The sequence below is a fragment of the Mauremys reevesii genome, linkage group 1 (genome assembly GCF_016161935.1).
Source record: "Mauremys reevesii isolate NIE-2019 linkage group 1, ASM1616193v1, whole genome shotgun sequence".
NCBI lineage: Eukaryota > Metazoa > Chordata > Testudines > Geoemydidae > Mauremys > Mauremys reevesii.
In genome coordinates, this window is record NC_052623.1 from 409,503 (window position 1) to 432,112 (window position 22,610).

The 22,610-nt window shown below is 59.2% G+C and overlaps 1 protein-coding gene across 1 annotated transcript in view; it reads left to right on the forward strand.

Annotated features, from left to right (window-relative positions):
- LOC120370114 (F-box/WD repeat-containing protein 7-like) overlaps positions 1-22,610 on the forward strand; it is a 56,823-nt gene that overhangs the window by 26,622 nt on the left and 7,591 nt on the right. The window contains exons 3-7 of the mRNA XM_039484296.1: positions 3,491-3,823; positions 19,370-19,452; positions 19,760-19,898; positions 22,197-22,331; positions 22,420-22,543. Of these exons, the coding sequence (XP_039340230.1) occupies positions 3,491-3,823; positions 19,370-19,452; positions 19,760-19,898; positions 22,197-22,331; positions 22,420-22,543 (814 nt within the window). The remainder of the gene's footprint in view (positions 1-3,490; positions 3,824-19,369; positions 19,453-19,759; positions 19,899-22,196; positions 22,332-22,419; positions 22,544-22,610) is intronic.

The following is a 22,610-nucleotide window of genomic DNA, read 5'->3' on the forward strand; positions in this document are numbered from 1 at the left end:
TCTAGTCTGACCTCCTGTATAGCCCAGGCCACAGAACTTCCCCAAAATAATTCCTACAGCAGATCGGTTAGAAAAACATCCTGTCTTGGTTTAAAACGGGTCAGTGATGGGAGAATCCACCATGAGCCTTGGTAAATTGTTCCAATTACCTCACTGTTAAAAATGTATGCCTTAATTCCAGTCTTATATTCCAGATCCTATCCTTATAGTTACAAAGTTTTTCCTAATATCTAACCTACATCTCTCTTGCTACAGATTAAGCCCATTACTTCATGTCCTGCCTTCAGTGAACATGGAGAAAAACTGATCACTGTCATCTCTGTAACAGCCCTTAACGTGTATGAAGACTGTTATCATGTCCCCCTGTAACGATGCTGGTTCTGTTGGGACTCAACTGAGAGTGCCAATTCAGGACAAATTGCTTAAAACAGGGCAGTTACAGCCCAAGGCTGGGGTTTTTCCACCTCTAAGGCAAACCAAACCAGCCAGACAAAGAGGACTTTGGTCTCACCCCACTGGCTAACCAGAAGTCACACAAGCAATTTCCTTAGACACTCCAGTCTCCCAGTATCACCACCAGTGCAACTCGTTATGGGGACAAATGGTTATGAAAACCAATACCCCCCAGTAAAAGAAAAAAGGTTCTCTTGATCCCAAAGGACCAAGCCCCAGACCCAGGTCAATATACAAATCAGATCTTATCCATAAATCACGCTGTTGCCAATCCTTTAGAATCTAAAATATAAAGGTTTATTCATAAAAGGAAAAAGATATAGATGAGAGCCAGAATTGGTTAAATGGAATCAGTTACATACAGTAATGGCCAAGTTCTTGTTTCAGGCTTGTAGCAGTCATAGAATAAACTGCAGGTTCAAATCAAGTCTCTGGTACATCCCCCACTGGGATGGGTTATTCAGTCCTTTGTGTAGAGCTTCCTTGTAGCAAAGTCCCTCCAGAGGTAAGAAGCAGGATTGAAGACAAGATGGAGATGAGGCATCAGCCTTTTATAGGCTTTTCCAGGTGTAAGAACATCTCTTTGTTCTTACTGTGGAAAATTACAGCAAAATGGAGTCTGGAGTCACATGGGCAAGTCCCTGCATACTTTGCTGAGTTACAAGGTGTATCTGCCTTCTCTCCATGGGTCAGTTGTGTAGCTGATGGTCCTTAATGGGCCATCAAGCAGGCAAGGCAGAGCTAACACCAACTTGTCTGGGCACAGCACAAGTTTGAAATACAGACAGTTTAGAGCCAATATTCATAACTTCAACTACAAAATTGATACACACATACAGACAGCATAATCATAACCAGCAACCCATAACCTTGTCTTAGACACCTCATTTGACTCCCTTTATGCAAGATTTGGTGCCACTAAAGGACTTTGGTTGTAACCATTTCTATATGGTCCCAGTTCAAATCAATAATATCACACACACATGGTTTTTTTAGTCTCAAGACTATTCATGCCCCATTTTTCAGCCTTTCACCATAGGTCAGATGTTCTAAATCTTTTATCACTTGTGTTGCTCTTTTCTCAACTGTCTCCAATTGGTCACATCTTTAGGTAATAACTGGAGATATACCAATCTCCTAGAACTGGAAGGGACCTTGAAAGGTCATTGAGTCCAGCCCCTGCCTTCACTAGCAGGACCAGTTTTTTGCCCCAGATCCCAAAGTGGCCTCCTCAAGGATTGAACTCACAACCCTGGGTTTAGCAGGCCAATGCTCAAACCACTGAGCTATCCCTCCCCCTCAAAAGTGTGGCACCCAGAACTGGACACACTAATCCAGCCAAGGCCTCAGCAGTGCTGAGTAGAGTGGGACATTTACCTTTCATGTCTTATGTACAACACTTCTATTATACACCCCGGAACTTTCGCCTTTTTCATAACTGCGTCACTTTGGTGACTCATATTCAATTTGTGTTCCACCATAATGCCAGATTCGCCACTGGGAGGGTGGACAAGAACACAGCATGTTCCCCCTTGCTCCCAGAGTCCCATCCTCACTGCTGATCTGCTCCCGCTCAGACCTGGCAGTGTCGGGATGATGGGCAAAGGGCTGGGTGCCTCGGTTGCCTCCTGGGACATGATTCGTTCTATGCTGCTTTTTGATGTCTAATTGCTGCCTTCACCTCCCCACTGAACAGGGTGGGCTGCCAGCCAAGTGAACTCTTCCTTGGGGGCATGTTGGCTTTTTGGCCATCGAACAGCCTCTTGGCGAGCTCTGCGTTTCTGTCCACGTTTCCCCTAGGCTTTGGGAACTAGCCCTTCTGAGGAGCCACGTGTTTGTTACTGGTTGGGGCATGTCTCTCTTTGCCCTCATCGAATGTAACTGGCTGCTGACCCTGGTCCCTAGGCAGCTGCCTGCTTCCAGGCTAGGGGTGGTTTGGCTGTGGCTGTTTGCGGTCCAGGATAGAGATTCTGGTGTTGGGTGTTCGAAAATTATCTATCGTTTTTGGAAGCTCCAGTTTCTCAAGATCTGAGAAGAATCCAGAGCAAAGTCTGTGCCCTGCCCTGGGCTGTCTGGTCTGAAGGGGAGTCACTCTGTCCCCCCGGCATCCACCCTTTGGCAACCACCTGGTGCAAGGTCCAGTTTGCTGCCAGGAGCCAGGCAAGTGGAGCTGGACCTGCAGAACTCTGTTGGGGTCTGCTCCAATCTTGGACAGGTCCCGGCTCCGCTGTTAGTGCTGCGGAGAGCTGTTAAGGCAGCTAAGTGCTGCTGAGTTGGGAGCACTGGGGTTACTGCACTAGCAGAGTGCGCATGACTTCCAGTCCTGTGTGCTGGGGGCTCTGGGGCCCTGCTAGGTGGCTACAGGCCCTGGCAGCCTTTGGGAATGGGGTACTGGTGCTGTACACCCATGCCCAGGCATGTCGGTTGCCAGTCTTCCCCCTTCTCAGCTGGAAGCTACACTTGGTTCTGTGGGAGCCCCAGGCCCACTGCATCTCTGCTCTCACCTCCACCAGGGAGCGGGAGGCCCTGCCTTCTTGCCACCCCACTGTGGGGGCTGGTTCTCTGAGCCAGGACTCCTGGTGGGGAGACCTGGTGGCCCTGTCTCCATGGCTGCAGAGCCACTGCAGGGGAGAGCCTGGTAGGAGAGAAGTCTAATGCCTCATTCATCTCCCATGCCAGTCCATGCCAGTCCCATCTTCAGTGCTTGCTCTGCCGCAGCCTTCCTGCATCTCAGCCCGCGTTGCTAGCTGGGCTTGGCATGCCACCCTGCCCGACCGTCTGCCAGCTGCCTGTGGCCCTTCCCCCAGCCTGGGTCTTGCTTGTTCCTGAAGCTTCTCTCTGGCTGTGGGAGAAGGGACCCCTTGGCCCTCACATCCTCAGTTCGGGGCTCTGTGCACCAGGGTGGTGCCCCACCATCCCTGCACTCTGCCATGCAGCGCCTGGCTGTCGGCAGAAGAAGCTGTTCCCCACTAAGACCCCACCAGTGAGCTGCCTGGGGGTGTGCAGACCCCTGACCCCACACCGCTGTGTCTTGCAGATGCTGGCTGAGGAGGAGAACGGTGTCCAGGCTGCCTGGGAGTCAGAGGAATCGGATTGCTCGGGTGTCGAAGGGGGTTCTGGTCCAGAGTCCGATGGCTCCAGAGTGCGGGTGGGGCAGGAGCCCGAGGAGCCGGCCAGCCTTGGGCGGCTGGAGCCCGCCAGCTCCAGAGTCTGTGGGGCACAGGAGGAGGAGGAGGAGGAGGGGAGCTGCTGCAGTGATGAAGGGGAGGACGGCAGTGATGTCTATTTCTATTACACCATTGGCGAGCGCTGGATTGACTATCTGGAGAGGACCGAGGAGGGCAGTCTCATCCGACACGTGCGGCCAAAGGTAATGGGCGCAGGGCAGCTGCGAACCTGTCGGGGACAAGCACGTATGGGCCTGGGGGCTGCTGTGGGGCATCGGCTGATGGCTCCCCCCGGGAACAAAGGAACCGGGCCCAGGGGCAGCCCTGTACCACATTGGGGGGGGGGTGGAGGTGGCTGGAGGAGAAGTGGGCAGCACCTGAATAGAGCAGAGATTGAACCTGGATTTCCCCACCCACTGCCTGAGAGCGGAACAAGGAGCCCTGCAGGGCAGGGTCAGCTCTAGCTTGGGGGTATGGGGTTGGTCTGTCTGTCAGAGGGATGGGGGTGGTACTGGCTCTGTCTGTCGGGGATGGGGGTGGTGGGTTCGGGGGTTGGTCTGTCGGGGGTTGGGGATGGTACTGGCTCTGTCTGTCGAGGGGTGGTGGGATTTGGGGTTGGTCTGTTACGGGGCGGTGGTGGTACGGGGTGGGATATGGGGTTGGTCTGTTGGGGGATGGGGGTGGTACTGGCTCTGTCTGTCGGGGATGGGGGTGGTACAGGGTCTGTCGAGGGGTGGTGGGATATGGGGTTGGTCTGTCGGGGGGGGGATAGGAGTGGTATTGGCTCTGTCGAGGGGTGGTGGGATATGGGGTTGGTCTGTCTGTTGGGGGGATGGGGTGGTACTGGCTCTGTCGAGGGGTGGTGGGATATGGGGTTGGTCTGTCGGGGGATGGGGATGGTACTGGCTCTGTCTGTCGAGGGGTGGTGGGATTTGGGGTTGGTCTGTCACGGGGCGGTGGTGGTACGGGGTCAGTCGGTCTGTCAAGAGGTGGGGGTGGTACGGGCTCTGTCAGGGATGGGGGTGGTATGGGGCATCTGATGGGGAGGGTCTGTCTGTCGGGTGGTACAGGGTCTGTTGGGGACAGCACAGGGTCGGTCAGTCTGTACGGGGAGTGGTACGGGGTCAGTCTGTCGGGGGGGGCACGGGGTCTCTCTATGGGGTGGCACGGGGTCGGTCTGGGGGAGGCAGTGGCATGGGGTCTGTGGGTGGAGGATGGCACGGGGTCTCTCGGGGGGGCACGGGGTCAGTCGGGGGGGCAGTGGTTCGGGGTCTGTGCGTGGGAGGGTGGCATGAGGTCCCTCTGTGGGGGGGGCATGGGGTCGGTCTGTGGGGGGCAGCAGGGATCTGTGCGTGGGAGGGTGGCACGGGGCCTCGAGGGTGGCATGGCCCAATATCTAAACAAATACTTTGCCTCAGTCTTTAATGAGGCTAATGAGGAGCTTAGGGATAATGGCAGGATGACAAATGGGAATGAGGATATGGAGGTAGATATTACCACATCCGAGGTAGAAGCCAAACTCGAACATCTTAATGGGACGAAATCAGGGGGCCCGGATAATCTTCATCCAAGAATATTAAAGGAACTGGCACATGAAATTGCAAGCCCATTAGCAAGAATTTTTAATGAATCAGTAAACTCAGGGGTTGTACCGTACGACTGGAGAATTGCTGACATAGTTCCTATCTTTAAGAAAGGAAAAAAAGGTGATGTGGGTAACTACAGGCATGTCAGTTTGTAGTATGCATCTGTAGTATGCAAAGTCTTGGAAAAAATTTTGAAGGAGTGAGACGTGGCAGAATGCAAGACTGCTGAGCCAAAGGCTGCATCGTCTCTGGATTGTTGCACCAATGCGTAGTGGGAAGCAAAAGTGTGAACGGAAGACCAGGTAGCCGCCCAACAGATTTCCTGGATGAGGACATGGGCCAGGAAGGCGGCAGAAGAGGCTTGTGCTCTTGTAGAGCGAGCGGTGAGATGGCTAGCCGGAACCTGAGCAAGCTCGTAGCATGTCCTGATACATGACGTTACCCAGGACGAGATTCGCTGAGAATAGACTGGCGTGCCCTTCATGCGATCCGCTACCACTACAAAGAGCTGGGGCGAACGCCGGAAGGGTTTCGTTCGCTCTATATAGAAAGCGAGGGCCCTACGTACGTCGAGGCTATGAAGCTGTTGTTCCCGACGTGATGCGTGCGGCTTCGGGAAGAAAACCGGGAGGAAGATGTCCTGGTTTACATGAAAGGCCGACACCACCTTAGGAAGGAAGGCGGGGTGTGGCCGAAGCTGTACTTTGTCCTTATGGAAGATGGTATACGGCGGGTCAGCCGTTAGGACACGAAGCTCAGAGACTCGTCTCGCTGAAGTAATAGCGACGAGGAAGGCCGTTTTCCAGGACAAATAGAGAAGGGAACACGTGGCCAAGGGCTCAAAGGGGGCTCCCATAAGCTTGGCTAAGACCAGGTTCAAATCCCAGGTAGGCGTTGGGCGCCGTACCTGTGGGTACAATCGTTCTAGCCCCTTAAGGAAGTGGGAAACCATCTGATTAGAGAAGATGGACCGTTCCCCTATGCTGGGCCTAAAGGCGGAAATGGCCGCCAGGTGCACCTTCAAGGAGGAGACCGCGAGGCCTTGCTCCTTGAGGGACCAGAGATAGTCCAAGATCTTGGGAATAGGCACCAGGAGAGGGTTGAGATCTTTCTGATCGCACCAGTGTGCGAAACGCTTCCACTTGGCGAGGTAAGTCGACCGAGTGGAAGGTTTCCTGCTTTCCAGCAGCACCTGCTGCACTGCAGCAGAACAGGTGCGCTCCGCTCGGGTCAGCCATGCAGGAGCCAAGCTGTAAGGTGGAGGGACCGTAGGTCCGGGTGGCGAAGCCTGCCGAAGTCCTGTGTTATGAGGTCCGGCCATAACGGGAGGGGAATGGGATCCGCCACTTTTGAGAGGTCGAACAGCAGGGTGTACCAGTGCTGTCTCGGCCATGCCGGAGCAGTGAGAATGAGGCGGGCCCTGTCCCTCCGGAGCTTCAGCAGCACTCGGTGTATGAGGGGGAACAGAGGGAAGGCGTACAGCAGGTGATCCGTCCACAGGAGGAGAAAAGCGTCCGATAGGGAGCCCTGGGAGCGTCCCTGGTAAGAGCAGAACCGGTGGCATTTCCTGTTCTCTCTGGAGGCAAAGAGGTCTATTTGGGGAAAGCCCCACCTCTGGAAAACTGTGAGGATAACATCGGGACGAATCGACCACTCGTGGGAGAGGAATGACCTGCTGAGATGGTCTGCCAGCGTGTTCTGTACTCCCGGGAGAAACGATGCTACTAAATGTATGGAGTGGGCTATGCAGAAGTCCCACAGTTGCATCGCTTCCGTGCAAAGCAGGGAGGAACGTGCCCCGCCCTGCTTGTTTATGTAGAACATCGCTGTCATGTTGTCTGTGAAGACGGACACGCAGCGACCTTGGAGGTGGGAGCGAAAAGTTTGGCACGCCAAGCAAACCGCTCTCAATTCCCTGATGTTGATATGCAGGGTCAGCTCGTGGGGTGACCAGTGGCCCTGGGTGTGTAGGCTGCCGAGGTGCGCACCCCACCCCATGGCCGAGGCGTCTGTGGTCAGAGTGATGGAGGGGTGGGGAGGGCGGAATGGGACTCCGGCACACACCACCTCTGGGTCCAACCACCAGTTGAGGGAGTCGAGGGCCGACCTCGGGACCGTGACCACCGTGTCTATAGAGTCCCTGTGCGGGCGGTAAACCGACGCTAGCCAAGTTTGAAAGGTGCGAAAGCGGAGCTTCGCATATAGGGTCACGAAAGTGCACGCTGCCATGTGGCCTAGGAGGCTGAGGCACGTGCGCACCGTGGTTGTCGGGAAGGACTGAAGGCTTCGGATGATGGAAGCCATGGACTGGTACCGAGGCAGAGGGAGGCAGGCTCTGGCCAGATTGGAGTCCAGGACCGCGCCGATGAACTCTATCCTCTGCATTGGAGTCAAGATAGACTTCTCAGAGTTGATCATAAGGCCTAGCTTGTGAAAAAGACCTATGACCATGGACATTTGCTGCGTTATGATCTGCTGGGACATTCCACGGACCAGCCAGTCGTCGAGATACGGGTAGACATGTATCCGACGACGGCGGAGGGCCGCGGCGACCACCACCATGCACTTGGTGAAGACCCTCCGTGCCGTGGAGAGGCCGAAGGGGAGCACCGTGAACTGGTAGTGCTGGTGGTTGATGACAAAGCGAAGGTAGCGTCGATGAGGAGGGTAAATGGCGATATGGAAGTACGCGTCCTTCATATCGAGGGTGGCAAACCAGTCTCCCGGATCCAGGGAGGGGATAATGGTCCCCAGGGTCACCATGCGGAACTTGAGCTTCACCAGAAATCTGTTGAGCTCTCGGAGGTCTAGGATTGGACGCAGACCTCCCTTCGCCTTGGGGATCAGGAAGTAGCGGGAGTAAAAACCCCTGCTCCTCATGCCTTCTGGCACTTCCTCTATGGCACCCAAACTCAACAGAGTCTCGACCTCTTGCAAGAGGACTTGCTCGTGAGAGGGGTCTCTGAAGAGGGACGGGTAGGGTGGGTGGGAGGGAGGGGGCGAAACAAACTGGAGGCAGTAACCAGATTGCACCGTGCGAAGTACCCAGCTGTCTGATGTTATCTGGGACCAAGCCGGTAGGAATTGGGAGAGACAGTTGTAAAATAACGGGGAAGGATCCGGTAACGAAACTGGTGGGCCATCCTCGGGCATCCCATCAAATGTTCTGCTTAGGCCCTGAAGCAGGTTTCGAGGGCGGTTGGGACTGGTTTCCCTGATTGCCTGACTGTCTGCGCCGGTTCACTCTGCCCCTGTGCCTATTGTCTGGTCGCAGCCTGGGCTGGTTGTAAGGGCGGTATGGTTGGGGCCGGAAGGACCTCCTCTGGGTCACCGGGGTGTGCAAACCCAACGGATTGTGACGCGACCATCCTTAAGGGTTTGCAGCCTTGGGTCAGTCTTCTCTGAGAAGAGACCTTGGCCGTCAAAAGGCAAGTCCTGAATTGTCTGCTGTACTTCCGGCGGGAGCATCGAGGCCTGAAGCCACGAAATGCGCCTCATGGTTACCCCAGAGGCCAAGGTCCTGGCTCCCGAATCTGCCGAGACCAGAGAGGCTTGGAGGGCCGACCGGGACGCTTTCTTACCCTCCTCCAAAAGGGCCGTGAACTCAGGACGGGATTCCTGTGGCACAAGCTCGGTGAATTTAGACAGAGACACCAAGGTGTTAAAGGTGTATCTGCTCAGGAGAGCCAGTTGATTGGCAACCCGTAACTGAAGGCCACCAGCTGAGTAGACCTTGCGGCCTAAAAGGTCCATGCGCCGCGCGCCTCTTTGGACTTAGGCGCCGGCGCTTGTTGGCCATGGCGTTCACGGTCGTTGACCGATTGGACCACCAACGAGCATGGAGCAGGGTGAGTGTAGAGGTACTCATAGCCCTTGGACGGAACCATGTACTTCCTTTCCACTCCCCGGGCGGTCGGAGGGATGGAAGCCGGTGACTGCCATATGGTATCCGCAGTCCGCTGAATAGTGCGGATAAACGGCAGGGCTACCTGAAGAGGCGCATCCGCCGATATTATATTCACGACTGGGTCGTCGTCTTCCGCCACCTCCTCAATCGGCAGGTTTATGTTCTGGGCCACCCGCCGCAACAAGTCCTGATGGGCCCGAAGGTCAATAGGAGGAGGGCCCGAGGCGGATGTCCCTGCCACCGCTTCATCCGGGGAGGAAGAGGATGACAGGCCGGGGACCAAAGTGTCCTGCAGAGGCTCAGAGAGCTGCTGTGGAGCTTCATCAACAGGAGGAGGCTCAGCATCCGCGGACATCAGTAGCACCTCTTCCTCCGCAGTGGGAGGAGGCCTGCTGACCGTGGCCTCAGGCGCTCGGTGGTCGGAGGGCCTGGAGCACTGAGTGGCAAAGGGGGCTCCTTGTGCCTCGTGGTATGCCCACGGAGTCCAGAAGGCCCATTGAGGAGGACCTTGGTCCTGACCTTGAGGCTTGGTGCGCTGGTCAGCTGCACTGTCGGCCTGGGAGGAGACGGATGGCTGTCTCGAAGGCCAAGGCGGTGCCGAGAGACTGTGCGACTGAGCCGCCGACGCTGCCGTTCTGTCCCTGGACGGTGCCGGGGAGCGGTGCCGCTCTTCACGGTGCAGGGAGTGAGACCGGGACCATCTACGGTGCCGGGAGGTCGACCGGGATCTCGAGTCCCGACGGTGAGAGCGGCTGCGGGACGAGCGGTACCGAGAGCGGTACCGAGAACCGGATCGGTGCCGATATCGCCTGTCCGGAGACCGGGACTGGGATTGTCTCCGCGAGTACGACCGGTACCGCGAAAAGGCGGTTACTCACCGTAGTAACTGTTGTTCTTCGAGATGTGTTGCTCCTATCCATTCCAGTTAGGTGTGCGCGCCGCGCGTGCACGGCTCTTCGGAAGATTTTTACCCTAGCAACTCCGGCGGGCCGGATGGGCGCCCTCTGGAGTGGCGCCGCTATAGCGCAGGATATATACCCCAGCCCGCCCGTCCGCTCCTCAGTTCCTTCTTGCCGGCTACTCCGACAGTGGGGAAGGAGGGCGGGTCTGGAATGGATAGGAGCAACACATCTCGAAGAACAACAGTTACTACGGTGAGTAACCGTCTTTTCTTCTTCGAGTGATTGCTCCTATGCATTCCAGTTAGGTGAGTCCCAAGCCTTACATAGGCGGTGGGGTCGGAGTTAGATGTTGCAGAACGCAACCACTAAGCCAGAGGCTGCAACAGCTCTGGACTCCGGGACCAATGAGGCAAAGGTGTGGACCGAGGACCAGATAGGTGTACAACACATCCCCCGAAAGGGAATGCGAGCCAGGAAGGCAGCTGAGAAGCGTGAGCCCTGGCGGAATGTGCAGCAATGTGGCTCTATGGAACATGGGCCAAAACAGAAGAGGTGCAGATGCACAACGTCATTGAAGATGAAATCCTCTAGGAGGAGACAGGTATGCCCTTCGTCCGGTATGCCGGTACGATGAAGGTTTTGGAGGCGTTACGAGAGGGCTCTGTCCGCTAGATATAGATTGCGGACGCCCTACAGATGTCGAAGGAGGGCAACCGTTGCTCTCCTTGCAAAGAGAGTGGCTTCGGAAAGAAGATCGGAAGGAAGATATCCTGGTAGATATAAAAGGCCGACACCTCCTTAGGGAGGCAGGTCGGATGTGGTAATAACTGCCCTTGTCCTTGAGGAACACAGTATACCTTGGGCCTATTGTGAGAGTCTGAAGCTCGGAGACTCGTGTGGCCGCAGGAAAGGCTACAGGAAACTGTCTTGCAGGACAGTTATGTCAACGAGCATGTAGACATTGGCTCGAATAGGGCAGTCATAAAACTGGTTAGAACCAGATTGAAGAGCCAGGTTTATGGCGGGGCCCCACTGGGGGGGGGGGGTGCATAAATGCTCCAAGCCCTGAGGAACCAGATGGAATGGAGCGGGATCTCGGCGGGAGAAACCTTGCGCGTTTCGGAGCAGCATGAGAAACGCTTCCACTCGGCCAGATACTTCAACCGAATGGATGATTTTATACCACCCCGGAGAATCCCGTAGAACCGAGGTCGAACAACGTAGCTCGGATCGGTTTAGCCACGCAGGAGTCCTGCTGTGAGGTGCAGGGATTACAAGAGCAGGTGGTGAAGGTTGCCGTGATTCCATGTCATGGGGTCTGTGCCAAGAGGGTTGCTACCGATAGGTGTAGCAACATGGTGTGCCAGTGCTGCCCAGGTTACACTGGAGCGATCCCGATCAGGGGCGCTCTGTCCCTGCGGAGTTTGAGCAGGACCTTGTGAACCAGCGGGGACAGTGGAAAGTGTACGGTAGATGGCTGATCCACGGCCTCAGGAAAATCCTCCAAGACCGAGCCTGGGGAGAGGCCTTGGAACGAGGAGAATTTCTCTCTCTTTTTCCGCTCTCGCGAGAGCGAGGAGGGCTGTGCGGGGAAAGACCCACTTCTGGAAAACCACAACTTGTGAGACAGGAAGGATCTGCTGAAGCGATCCGCCCGCTGAATCGCCTGGTACACAAGGCAGACTGCTCTCAGCTCTCGGATATTAATGTGTAAGGCCAGCTGTTGCGCTGACCGAAGGCCGTGAGTACGAAACTACGCCAGGTGCGCACCCAGCCGAGAGATGGGCTGTCTATCATGAGGGACCCCGAGGGGTGAATGAAACAGCATCCCCGGATACACCGGGGAGGACGCCGACTCCCGGTGGAGGGAGCCTAGGCTGCTCGGGGGGAACGAGCCGACCACGAGTATGGCATCTCTGCCCGGGTGGCACACCCAGGTGAGCCACGATTGAAGTGAACAGAGACGAATCCTGGCATGTTTGGTTGCAAACGTGTAGACAGCCACGTGACTCAGGAAACGTAGGCAAGTGCGAGTCCAAGTTGGCGGGAAGGTCCATAGACCTTATACAACTGTTACCCTCGCCTGAAACCAAGGCTGAGGTAAGCAGGCTCTGGCGAGTCTGGAGTCCAGGACGGCCCCAATGAATTCCCTTCCCTGAATGGGAATCAGAGTGGATTTTACTATTGATCATCAGGCCTAGACACAGGAATAGGTTCGTGTCGATGCCCACATGACTGGTACTTTGGGCCCGGTGGTTCTTCGAATGAGCCACTCGTCTAGATACAGAGAATGTGTATGCGACGGTGGCGAAGAAAGGCGGCGACTACAGCCATGCACTTTCAACACCCCTGGGCTGTATAGAGGCCAACCGGGAGGGCCGTATACTGGGAACAACGATGGTAGGCCCCAAACCGAGGGTACCTTCTGTGTGGAAGAGAAATGGCGACGTGAAAACACGCGCCCTTCATATCGAGGGCGGCGGACCAGTCTCCGGGATCCCAGGATGGGATGACGGTCGCCCTGGGTACCATGCGGAACTCTGCATCGTGACTTGTTGAGTTCCCGCAGGTCTAGGGTAGGTCTGAGACCTCCCTTCGCCTAGGGGATTAGGTTTCGCCCTTAGGTACCTCCTGTATAGCTCCGATGAAGAGGAGCGTCCGCGCCTCTTGCCAGAGGAATCGCTCGTGAGAGGGGTCCCCAGGAGGGGCGAGGATGGGTAGGCTTTTGCCCCATTGGTGGTTAGAAGGATCCTAATTCCGGCTCCTTTGGGGTGCGGATTGATGGCCACGACCGTGTAAACCACGCCCGCTGGCCAAGTCCTGACTTTGTCAAGGCGCAGGGAAAGAGCGGAGGTTGGGGACGGAAACGTCGGCGCTGAATCACCGGCGTGTGCACGCCGAGAGAGAGAGAGCAAAGTGACCCTGCTGCCCTTTAGGTTCTGCAGCCTAGGGCCAGTGTTTTCAGAGAACAGGCCTGTGCCATTGAAGGGCAAGACCTGTATAGCGTGCCGCAGCTGTGAGGGAAGGCTCGACAACTGGAGCCATGAAACGCGCCGCGTGGCAACACCCGAGGCCAGAGTCATGGCAGCGGAGTCAGCTGCGTCCAACGAGGCCTGGAGGGAAGCTCTCTCCAGCTCCGTCCTTTGCTGCAGGAGGGCATCGAACTCTTGACGGGAGTTCCGAAGAACCGACTCTGTAAATTTGCCCACTGCCACCCACAGTAGCAGATAAGCAGGGCTTGCTGGTTCGCTACACGAAGTTGCAGGGCCCCCTCCGGGTACATCTTACGGCCCAGTAAGACCACACGCCCAGCCTCTTTGGATTTAGGGGCTGGTCGCATTTCGATTAGAGGAGGGCCGGAGGGGTATGTTCCTGCCCCCGCCTCATCTGGGGAGGAGGAAGAAGAAAGGCCAGGGACAAGCGGGTCCTGTGTGGGCTCGAGCTCCTGGACGAACGCTGATCCGGTGGGATCTGGGAGCCCGGTGCCGAACCGGGGGTTGCTCTGTACCGGTCGGACGGGGATGACTAATTGTCACCTCTGGCACCCGGAGCTCCGAGGGAACGGAGCGAGATGGGGTCCCCGGTACGCCTCTGGCGTGGGAGTACACTCAAGGCGTCCAGAATGACCACTGATAGGTCTCCTGGAAGACTCTGGAGGGTACATCGGAAAACAGAGTGCTACGCATATGAAGTGTCCGCACGGGACGACACTGATGCGTGGCTGGATGGCCCTGGGGGAGCAGAAAAGCTCTTGGTAGAGTCTCCGTCTGTAACTGACGTCGCTCGATGCGGCACCGGGGATCGGTACCGGTAGACAGACCGGTACCGAGAACGGGACCTGCCACCGAAGCTGTGCTGGGCGGTCGACCGAGGGTGCGAGGCTCGATGATCAGGAGTGGCTACGAGCGTCCCGGTGCCTGGGGCTTGATCGGTACTGAGTGTCCTGGACCGGGGATCAGAATGCTGACCGGTGCCGCGAGCACTACTGGTACCAACATGGAGAACGGTGCCGAGACCTAGATCGGTGACAGGACCGAGAACATCTGCGGGACCGCGACCCTGAACGGTGCCGCTCTGCGGTGCCGAGGTAGGGTGGTTTGATCAAGGCAGGCTTGCCCATCGACTATGTAACCCCCACCGGCGGTGCCGGGGGTTGAGGCAGCGTAGATGCTGTTGTTGCAATCAGCTCCCTCGCCGTGGACACTGTCTCCGGTGTGGAGGGAATAGTGAGCTCGACCCTAACTGGCACCACGGATGCAGCTTCATAGCGAGCTCAACCACGGCCCGTACCGGGGAGCGTTCCAGCACCGGACTCGACGGCTTTTGCCTGGCCAGAGTTAATGGTGCAGGCATTGTCAGTGCCGCGGTAGACATCGGTGCTGGGCGATCCGACGGAGCAGAGCGCTCGGCTGCGGAGCAGGCGGCTCGGACGCAGCTTTAGGGCAAGCTCGACCACGGTCCGTACCGGGGAGCTTTCCGGCACCGGACTCGGCGGCTCTTGCCTGGCCGGAGTTAACGGTGCGGACATTGACGGTGCCGTGGCAGACATCGGTGCCGGGCGGTCCCACTGAACATAGCGCTCGGCTGCGGAGCAGGCGGCCCGAACGCAGCATGCTAGCGAGCTCGACCACAGTCCGTACCGGGGAGCTTACCAGCACCGGACTCGACGGCTCTTGCCTGGCCGGACCTAACGGTGTGGATACTGTCGGTGCCACGGCAGACATCGGTGCCGGGCGATCCGACTGAGCATCGCGCTCGGCTGCGGAGCAGGCGGCTCGGACGCAGCTTCCGGGCGAGCTCGACCATGGTGCGTACCGGGGAGCTTTCTAGCACCTGACTCGATGGCTCTTGCCTGGCCGGAGTTAACGGTGCGGATATTGTCGGTGCCGCGGCCGACATCGGTGCCGGGCGATCCGACGGAGCATAGCTCTCGGCTGCGGAGCAGGCGGCTCGGACGCAGCTTCAGAGCGAGCTCAACCACTGTCCGTATCGGGGAGCTTTCCAGCACCGGACTCGACGGCTCTTGCCTGGCCGGAGTGAAAGGTGCGGATAGTGTCGGTGCCGCGGCAGACATCGGTGCCGGGCGATCCGACGGAGCATAGCGCTCGGCTGCGGAGCAGGCGGCTCGGACGCAGCTTCTGGGCGAGCTCAACCACGGTGCGAACCGGGGAGCTTTCCAGCACCGGACTCGACGGCTCTTGCCTGGCCGGAGTAACTCTTCATCCTCTAGGAGAGGGGTAGCGACGGTAGTGCCAGGAGGCCTTGGCGGTACCGGCGATCCGGTGCCGAGGGAGCGCGCCATGAAAACTAACTAGCGCTCGGCGCCGAGAGCGGAGGAGCAAGAGCTGCCTCTCTCAGGAGCTGTTCAAAACGAAAGCCCCGCTCCCCTTTGTTCACGGATTAAGGGCCTCACAAATGCGGCACTTATCTGTGAGGTAAGATCCCTCGAGGCACTTAGGAGAAGATCCCTTGTCGGCAGCGGAGAAAACGCTGTGGACCGGGCATCGGACCCGGCACCGGGTGAGGGGAAGGGGATAAACCCCGACCCCTGCAAAATAAATACACTATACTATTCTACAAACAAACAGAGTTAACTACAACTATAAACAGAACGAGAGAAAACTACGAGTAGCTAGGGAAGTGGAGGTCAGCTAAGCTGTGCTCCACTGTTCCAACGGCCGTCACGGGCGGGAAGAAGGAACTGAGGAGCGGACGGGCCGGCTGGGGTATATATCCTGCGCTATAGCGGCGCCACTCCAGGGGGCGCCCAGCCGGCCCGCCGGAGTTGCTAGGGTAAAAATCTTCCGAAGAGCCGTGCACGCGCGGCGCACACACCTAACTGGAATGCATAGGAGCAATCACTCGAAGAAGAAGGAGAGCGGTACCGGGACTGCGAGCGGTGTCGAGATCGGGAGCGGTGTGAACGGGAACGTCTCAGGGACCGAGACCTGGAGTAACGTCTGTCCTGCCGGCCAGGGGAAGGAGGCCTCATTATGGCCGGCTTGCCTGCTGATTTAATAACCCGCACCGGCAGCGCTGTGGGTTGAGGTTGCGTTGGATCCGTCAACGCTATAAGCTCTCTTGCTGTCGAAAAAGTCTCAGGCGTCGACGGGAGAGCGAGCTCAACCGCGGTGTGCACCGGGGAGCAAAGTGGTACCGGACTCGACGGCCCTTGCGGTGCCGGAGTCAACGGTACAGCTCTAGGAAGTTGCACTGTCAGTGCCGGAGTCGTAGGTGCCAGTGCCGGAGGTCGGGTGACAGGCCCAGGTGCAGAGACCTTCTTGGTCGAGGTCGGTGCCGCCTTGCGTTTTCCCGACGGAGAAAGGGAACGGTGCCGGGGAGCCGGTGCCGGCTGTTGTTTCCGCTGGACCTCGGTACCGGAACGAACTGGAACCGTAGGCGCACTCCGCACCAAAGCTGACTGTGGGGCGGATGGTGCCGGTGCTGCAGGGCTAAGTGCTGACTCCATTAGGAGCTGCTTCAAGCGAAAGTCCCGCTCCTTTTTTGTCCTGGCTTGAAAGACTTGCAAATGCGGCACTTATCTGGAAGGTGAGACTCTCCTAAGCACCGCAGGCAAGAATCGTGAGGGTCTCCAACCGGCATCGGCTTCTGGCAGGCCGAGCACGGCTTAAATCCCGGTGCCTTGGGCATGGGCCCGCACCGGCTTGGGGGAAAAAGAAGGGGCTAGCCCCCCAATTTCCCCGAGTAACTATATACTAACTACAACTAAACTATTAACTAAATCTAACTATACTAATCGAACTATATACAACAACTATGTAGAGAAAAACAAGTGAGAAGCTAGGGCTGTGGAGGTCAGCAGTGCCGCACTCCACTGTTCCAACGACCGTCACGGGTGGTAAGAAGGAACTGAGGGGCGGATGGGTCGGCTGGGGTATATATCTGGTGCCATAGCGGCCCCACTCCAGGGGGCGCCTAGCCGACCCACCAAGTGTTACTAGGGTAAAAATCTTCCGACGAGCGTGCACGCGGCGCGCGCACACCTAACTGGAATGCGTATGAGCAATCACTCGAAGAAGAACCTGTCTTATGGAAGGAGACTCAAAGAGCTTGGTTTGTTTAGCCTAACCAAAAGAAGGCTGAAGGGAGATATGATTGCTCTCTATAAATATATCAGAGGGATAAGTACCAGGGAGGGAGAGGAATTATTTAAGCTCAGTACTAATGTGGACACAAGAACAAATGGATATAAACTGGACACTAGGAAGGTTAGACTTGAAATTAGATGAAGGTTTCTAACCATTAGAGGAGTGAAGTTCTGGAACAGCCTTCCAAGGGGAGTAGTGGGGGAAAAAGACATATCTGGCTTCAAGACTAAGCTTGATAAGTTTATGGAGGGGATGGTGTGATGGGATAGCCTAATTTTGGCATTTAATTGATCTTTGACTATTACCGGTAAATATGCCCAGGGGTTTGTTACAGCAGTGGGTGGGTGAGATTCTGTGGCCTGCATTGTGCAGGAGGTCAGACTAGACGATCATAATGGTCCCTTCTGACCTTAAAGTCGATGAGTCTGAGTCTCTCTGTGGGGGGGAGGGTGGCACGGGGTCTCGGGATGGGGCTTGGCATGGGGACTGTCGGCTCTGTTCCCACTAAGCTGATTGAAGTGCCCGGCAGCGGATTCGGGGCGGGGGCTCTTGTCCTGCCAGCAGCCTGTGTTCAGCTGCCCATCCCCCGCTGCTTTGCAGCCTCTGCCTTGGAGCCCCTGCTGGCTGTGCGGGGTGGGGGCTGTTGTCAGGATGTCCCCCTGCGCCCCAGCAGGGGAGAGGGGACCCCCAAGGGTCTGAGGTCTGAAAGCTGGTGAGCAAGTGCCTTTACCTTAGAGACAGCTCCTGGTCTCCCCGAGACTTACCCAGCACACACAATCTCTCTCTCACACAGTCTGTGTGTGTCTACACATGCAGAGTCTGTGTCTCTACACACACACGCAGAGTCTGTGTCTCTACACACACACGCAGAGTCTGTGTCTCTACACACACACGCAGAGTCTGTGTCTCTACACACAGTCTTTCACACTCCTCTCCCAACACAAACTTGTGTTATTTTTGTTTGTTGTTACTTCTTGGTAGTTCCTGCAATGCACATATATTCTCTGTAATTTTATTCTTTCAAAGTGTTATTTTGGTGTTTTGGCTGGTCTCTGCATTTCATAATTTTTATTTCTCTCTTACACTTAAATTTAATGTTTTGAGTAGTGAGTTTCAAAATGCCCAACCTGTCCTGGCTGGAGTAGTTATCCCTATATATTGTATCTAGGGGTTTTGTTTCTACTGGTGGCGCACATCCACACATACCTCAGTGCACATAACTATATTTGTTCTGCACATGGATGGAAAAAATTAGAGGGAACATTGTCTGTCAGGAGGTGGTACGGGGTCTCTGTCTGTTTGGGGGTGATGGTGATATGGGGTCTCTGTCTGTCTGGGGGTGGTACAGGGTCTCTCTGTCTGTTGTTAGGTGACCAGATGTCCCGATTTTCTAGGGACAGTCCTGATACTTGGGGCTTTTTCTTATATAGGGTCCTGTTACCCCCCACCCCCAGTCCCGATTTTTCACACTTGCTATCTGGTCAGCCTGGTCTGTTCGGGGTGGTATTGGGTCCAGGTGGAGGAGGGCAGGGGGGCGGTACTGGGTCTGGGCGGAGGAGGGCAGGGGCGGTACCGGGTCCGGGTGGAGGGGGCAGGGGGGCGGTACCGGGTCCGGGCGGAGGGAGGCAGGGGGGCGGTGCCAGGTCCGGGGGGCAGGGAGGCGGTACTGAGTCCGGGCGGAGGGGGGCAGGGGGTCCCTGGTGGGTCTCTCCAGAAGCCAGCTGGCTGCACCGCGGGGACTCTGACACCAGCCTTCAGCTCCCACCAGCATTTGCTGTTCATCCTTTGCTTCTTGTCCTGGCCTTTGGGGCTGGGACCCCCGGCTCCCCATACAACTGCCTCTGGAGGGTTCAGTGTCTGGGACTGCACCGTGGCCCTGCTTGGCCTTGGGCCCAGCCTCCCTGGAGAGTAGCCTGGACCTGGAGCGGAGCAGATCTCCAGCTTGGTGTAGGGGCCGCTCTGGGCCTGACACACGTTGCCTTGGAGGCTAGTGTGCTGGGAAGCTCCAGCTCTGAGGGGGTGCCACAGGGGGTGTCTCCTCCCTGCGGGACCGGGATTGGGGCCCAGGCTCCTGTGCTGCTGTGGGTCCCCCACTGCTGCCTGAGTCAGGCTCCCCCTCCGCTGGGAGCCAGCCCTCGGGCTGTCTTCAGCCTCCGTTCCTCCCTAGAGATCCCTGCCCTGCCCTGCCTCTCCCCCGGGGACTCCCCTAGTCCCCTGGCCTCACCCCACCCCCGTCTGCTTGCAGATGAAGCGGAAGTCGGAGAACGGCCTGGACAGCAGGGCCCTGTCCCCTGGCAAGAAGCTCTGCAAGGGCTCCGAGTACGGCAGGTGAGCGTTGGGCTGTCCTAGGGCAGGCAAGAAAAGGGGTTCCCACTTACCAAGCCCCCCCACCCCGCCGTCACTGGCTCACGGCCCCCAGGGCTGCTCGGCTGGGTGAAGGGGAACCGGGTGGGGCAGGGCTGGGATGTGGGGGCCGGTGGGTTGTGTGGGATGGATACAGTTGGTGTTGGGGTGGGGGAGTCTGGCAAGTGGTGGGGCTGGGAGTTGGCTCTTGGGAACGGGGGTGGGGGTCTAGATGACTTCTCTGGTGCTGTTGTGTCTCACCTGTCGTGTCTCTCCATGGGGCTGGCCCCAGGACGCTGGGCCCCTGCATTCCCAGCCCCACCACCACCTTTGGGGACCTGCGCAACGCCAAGCCGGGCCAGGGCCGCCGGCGCCGCATCCCTTCGGTCGCCCCGCCCCCAGAGCTGCAGGACTGGCTCCGCACCTTTCAGGTAGGGGACCGGCTCCTCCCCATCAGCACTGCGGGGACCCCGTCCACTGGCCCAGTGGTCCCTCCAGTGTCACGCTCTCTCTGGACACAGACAGGGAGAGCATGTTGGGAGGGGTGACGGAGCCGCGGGGGGATCCCCGGGGAGGGGCGGCCGCTGGGGGGATGGAGCTGCGGGGATCCCGGGGAGGCGGCCGCTGGGGGACGGAGCTGCGGGGGATCCCGGGAGGCGGCCGCTGGGGATGGAGCTGCGGGGATCCCGGGAGGCGGCCGCTGGGGGCGGAGCCGTGGGATCCCGGGGAGGCGTCGCTGGGGATGGAGCGCGGGGATCCCGGGGAGGCGGCCGCTGAGGAGACGGAGCCACGGGGATTCCTGGGAGGCGGCCGCTGGGGATGGAGCCGCGGGGACAGAGCCGCGGGGATCCCTGGGAGGGCGGCTGCTGGGGGCGGAGCGCGGGGGGCGGCCGCTGAGGGGCCGGAGCCGCGGGATTCCTGGGAGGGGCGTCGCTGGGGATGGAGCGCGGGGATCCCAGGGTGGGGGCCAGTGGGGACGGGCCGCGGGGTGGGGATCCTGGAAGGTGGGGATCAGGTTCAAAACATGAGAGAGATTTTCCAGCCTCAGCTAAAGGAAAACACAGTAACAATGGTCCCAGCTCCCTGCCAAGCTGCCCCCTGCAGAGCCCCCCTCGCCCCCATGGTCCCTCGGTTACACTGCCTGAGTGCAAGCGAGGCCACTGGCCCCCATTCTCACTTGCCCCCCTTCCCGGGGCCCTCTCAGCCCTGCCTTCCTCCTTCCCAGCTCAGGGGACATGGGGCAGGTTTACCCTCTCCCTGTCCATGGGGCAGGGCGCAACCCCCTCACCCCGCAGGCACTGGAGAGCTGGCTGAGGCAGGGGTGGGCGGGGGCGACTCAGCGGGGGGCTGGGACCCGGGGTGGGGGGGTGGATGCCGCTGGATGAGGCGCTGGGACTGTGGTTGAGGGGGCAGCTTGGCAGGGGGTTGGGACCTGGGGGCTGGGGTTGAGACCCGGGGAAGAGCAGCTGGGTAGGGGTTGGGACCAGGGGAGGGGCAGGAACCGTGTGAGGAGGCGGCTGGGCAGGGGTTGGGCCCTGGGGAGGAAGAGGGTCTGGGCAGGGGTTGGGACCAGGGGAGGCGGCTGCGCGGGAGGCTGGGACCCAGTGGGGAGGCGGCTGGGCAGGGGTTGGGACCAGGGGAGGGGCAGGAACCGTGCGAGGAGGCGGCTGGGCAGGGGTTGGGCCCTGGGGAGGGAAGAGGGTCTGGGCAGGGGGTTGGGCCCATGGTTGAGGGGGTGGCTGGGCAGGGAGCTGGGATGAGGGGAGAGGAGAGGGAGAGGGTCTGGGCAGGGGTTGGGACCAGGGGAGGCGGCTGGGCAGGAGGCTGGGACCCAGGGGAGGCGGCTGGGCAGGAGGCTGGGACCCTGGGGAGGGGAGGGTCTGGGCAGGGGTTGGGACCCGGGGTGGGAGGTGGCTGGGCAGGGGTTGGGACCAGGGGAGGCGGCTGCGCGGGAGGCTGGGACCCAGGGGAGGCGGCTGCGCGGGGCTGGGACCTGGGAGGGAAGAGGTCTGGGCAGCCTGAGGGTGGCTGGGCAGGGGCTGGGACCAGGGGAGGCGGCTGCGCGGGAGGCTGGGACCCGGGGAGGGGCGGCTGGGCAGGGAGCTGGGATGAGGAGAGGGGAGAGGGAGAGGGTCTGGGCAGGGGTTGGGGCCAGGGGAGGGGCGGCTGGGCAGGGGCTGGGACCCGGGGAGGGGCTGCGCGGGAGGCTGGGACCCGGGGAAGGGGGCTGCGCGGGAGGCTGGGACCCGGGGAGGGGCGGCTGGGCAGGAGGCTGGGACCCGGGGGAGGCGGCTGCGCAGGGGCTGGGACCCGGGGAGGCGGCTGCCCAGGAGGCTGGGACCCGGGAGGGGCGGCTGCGCAGGAGGCGGGGACCCAGGGGAGGCGGCTGGGCAGGAGGCTGGGACCCGGGAGGGGCGGCTGCGCGGGAGGCTGGGACCCAGGGGCGGGAGGGGGCGGCTGCGCGGAGGCTGGGACCCGGGGAGGGGCGGCTGCAGGAGGCTGGGACCGGGGAGGCGGCTGCGCAGGAGGCTGGGACCCGGGGGGGAGAGGGTCTGGGCAGGGGTTGGGGCCAGGGGAGGCGGCTGCGCAGGAGGCTGGGACCGGGGGGAGGGGGCGGCTGCGCAGGAGGCTGGGACCCGGGGCGGGGAGAGGGTCTGGGCAGGTGGCCAGGACCGGGGGGGCGCAGCTGCCGGGCGCACAGGCCTGGCCACACTGTCTCTCCCGCCCAGAGGTGGAGCGGCCCGGAGAAGCTGCTGGCGCTGGACGAGCTCATTGACCGCTGCGAGCCCTCCCAGATCAAGTACATGATGCAGGTGATTGAGCCGCAGTTCCAGAGAGACTTTATCTCCCTGCTGCCCAAGGAGGTGAGTGGGGCGAGGGAGGGGCCAGCCTGGGGGCAGAGCAGGGGGGCCGTGGGCCCAGTGACACCCCTGACCTGCCCCCTGTGTGCAGCTGGCGCTCTACGTCCTGTCCTTCCTGGAGCCCCGGGACCTGCTCCGCGCCGCCCAGACCTGCCGCTACTGGAGGGTCCTGGCTGAGGACAACCTGCTGTGGAGGGAGAAGTGCCGGGAGGAAGGTAGGAGCTCCGCCCCCTTCCAGGCCCCGCCTCCCGCCGAGCCACTCCCTCTCCCTGCGGGAGGCAA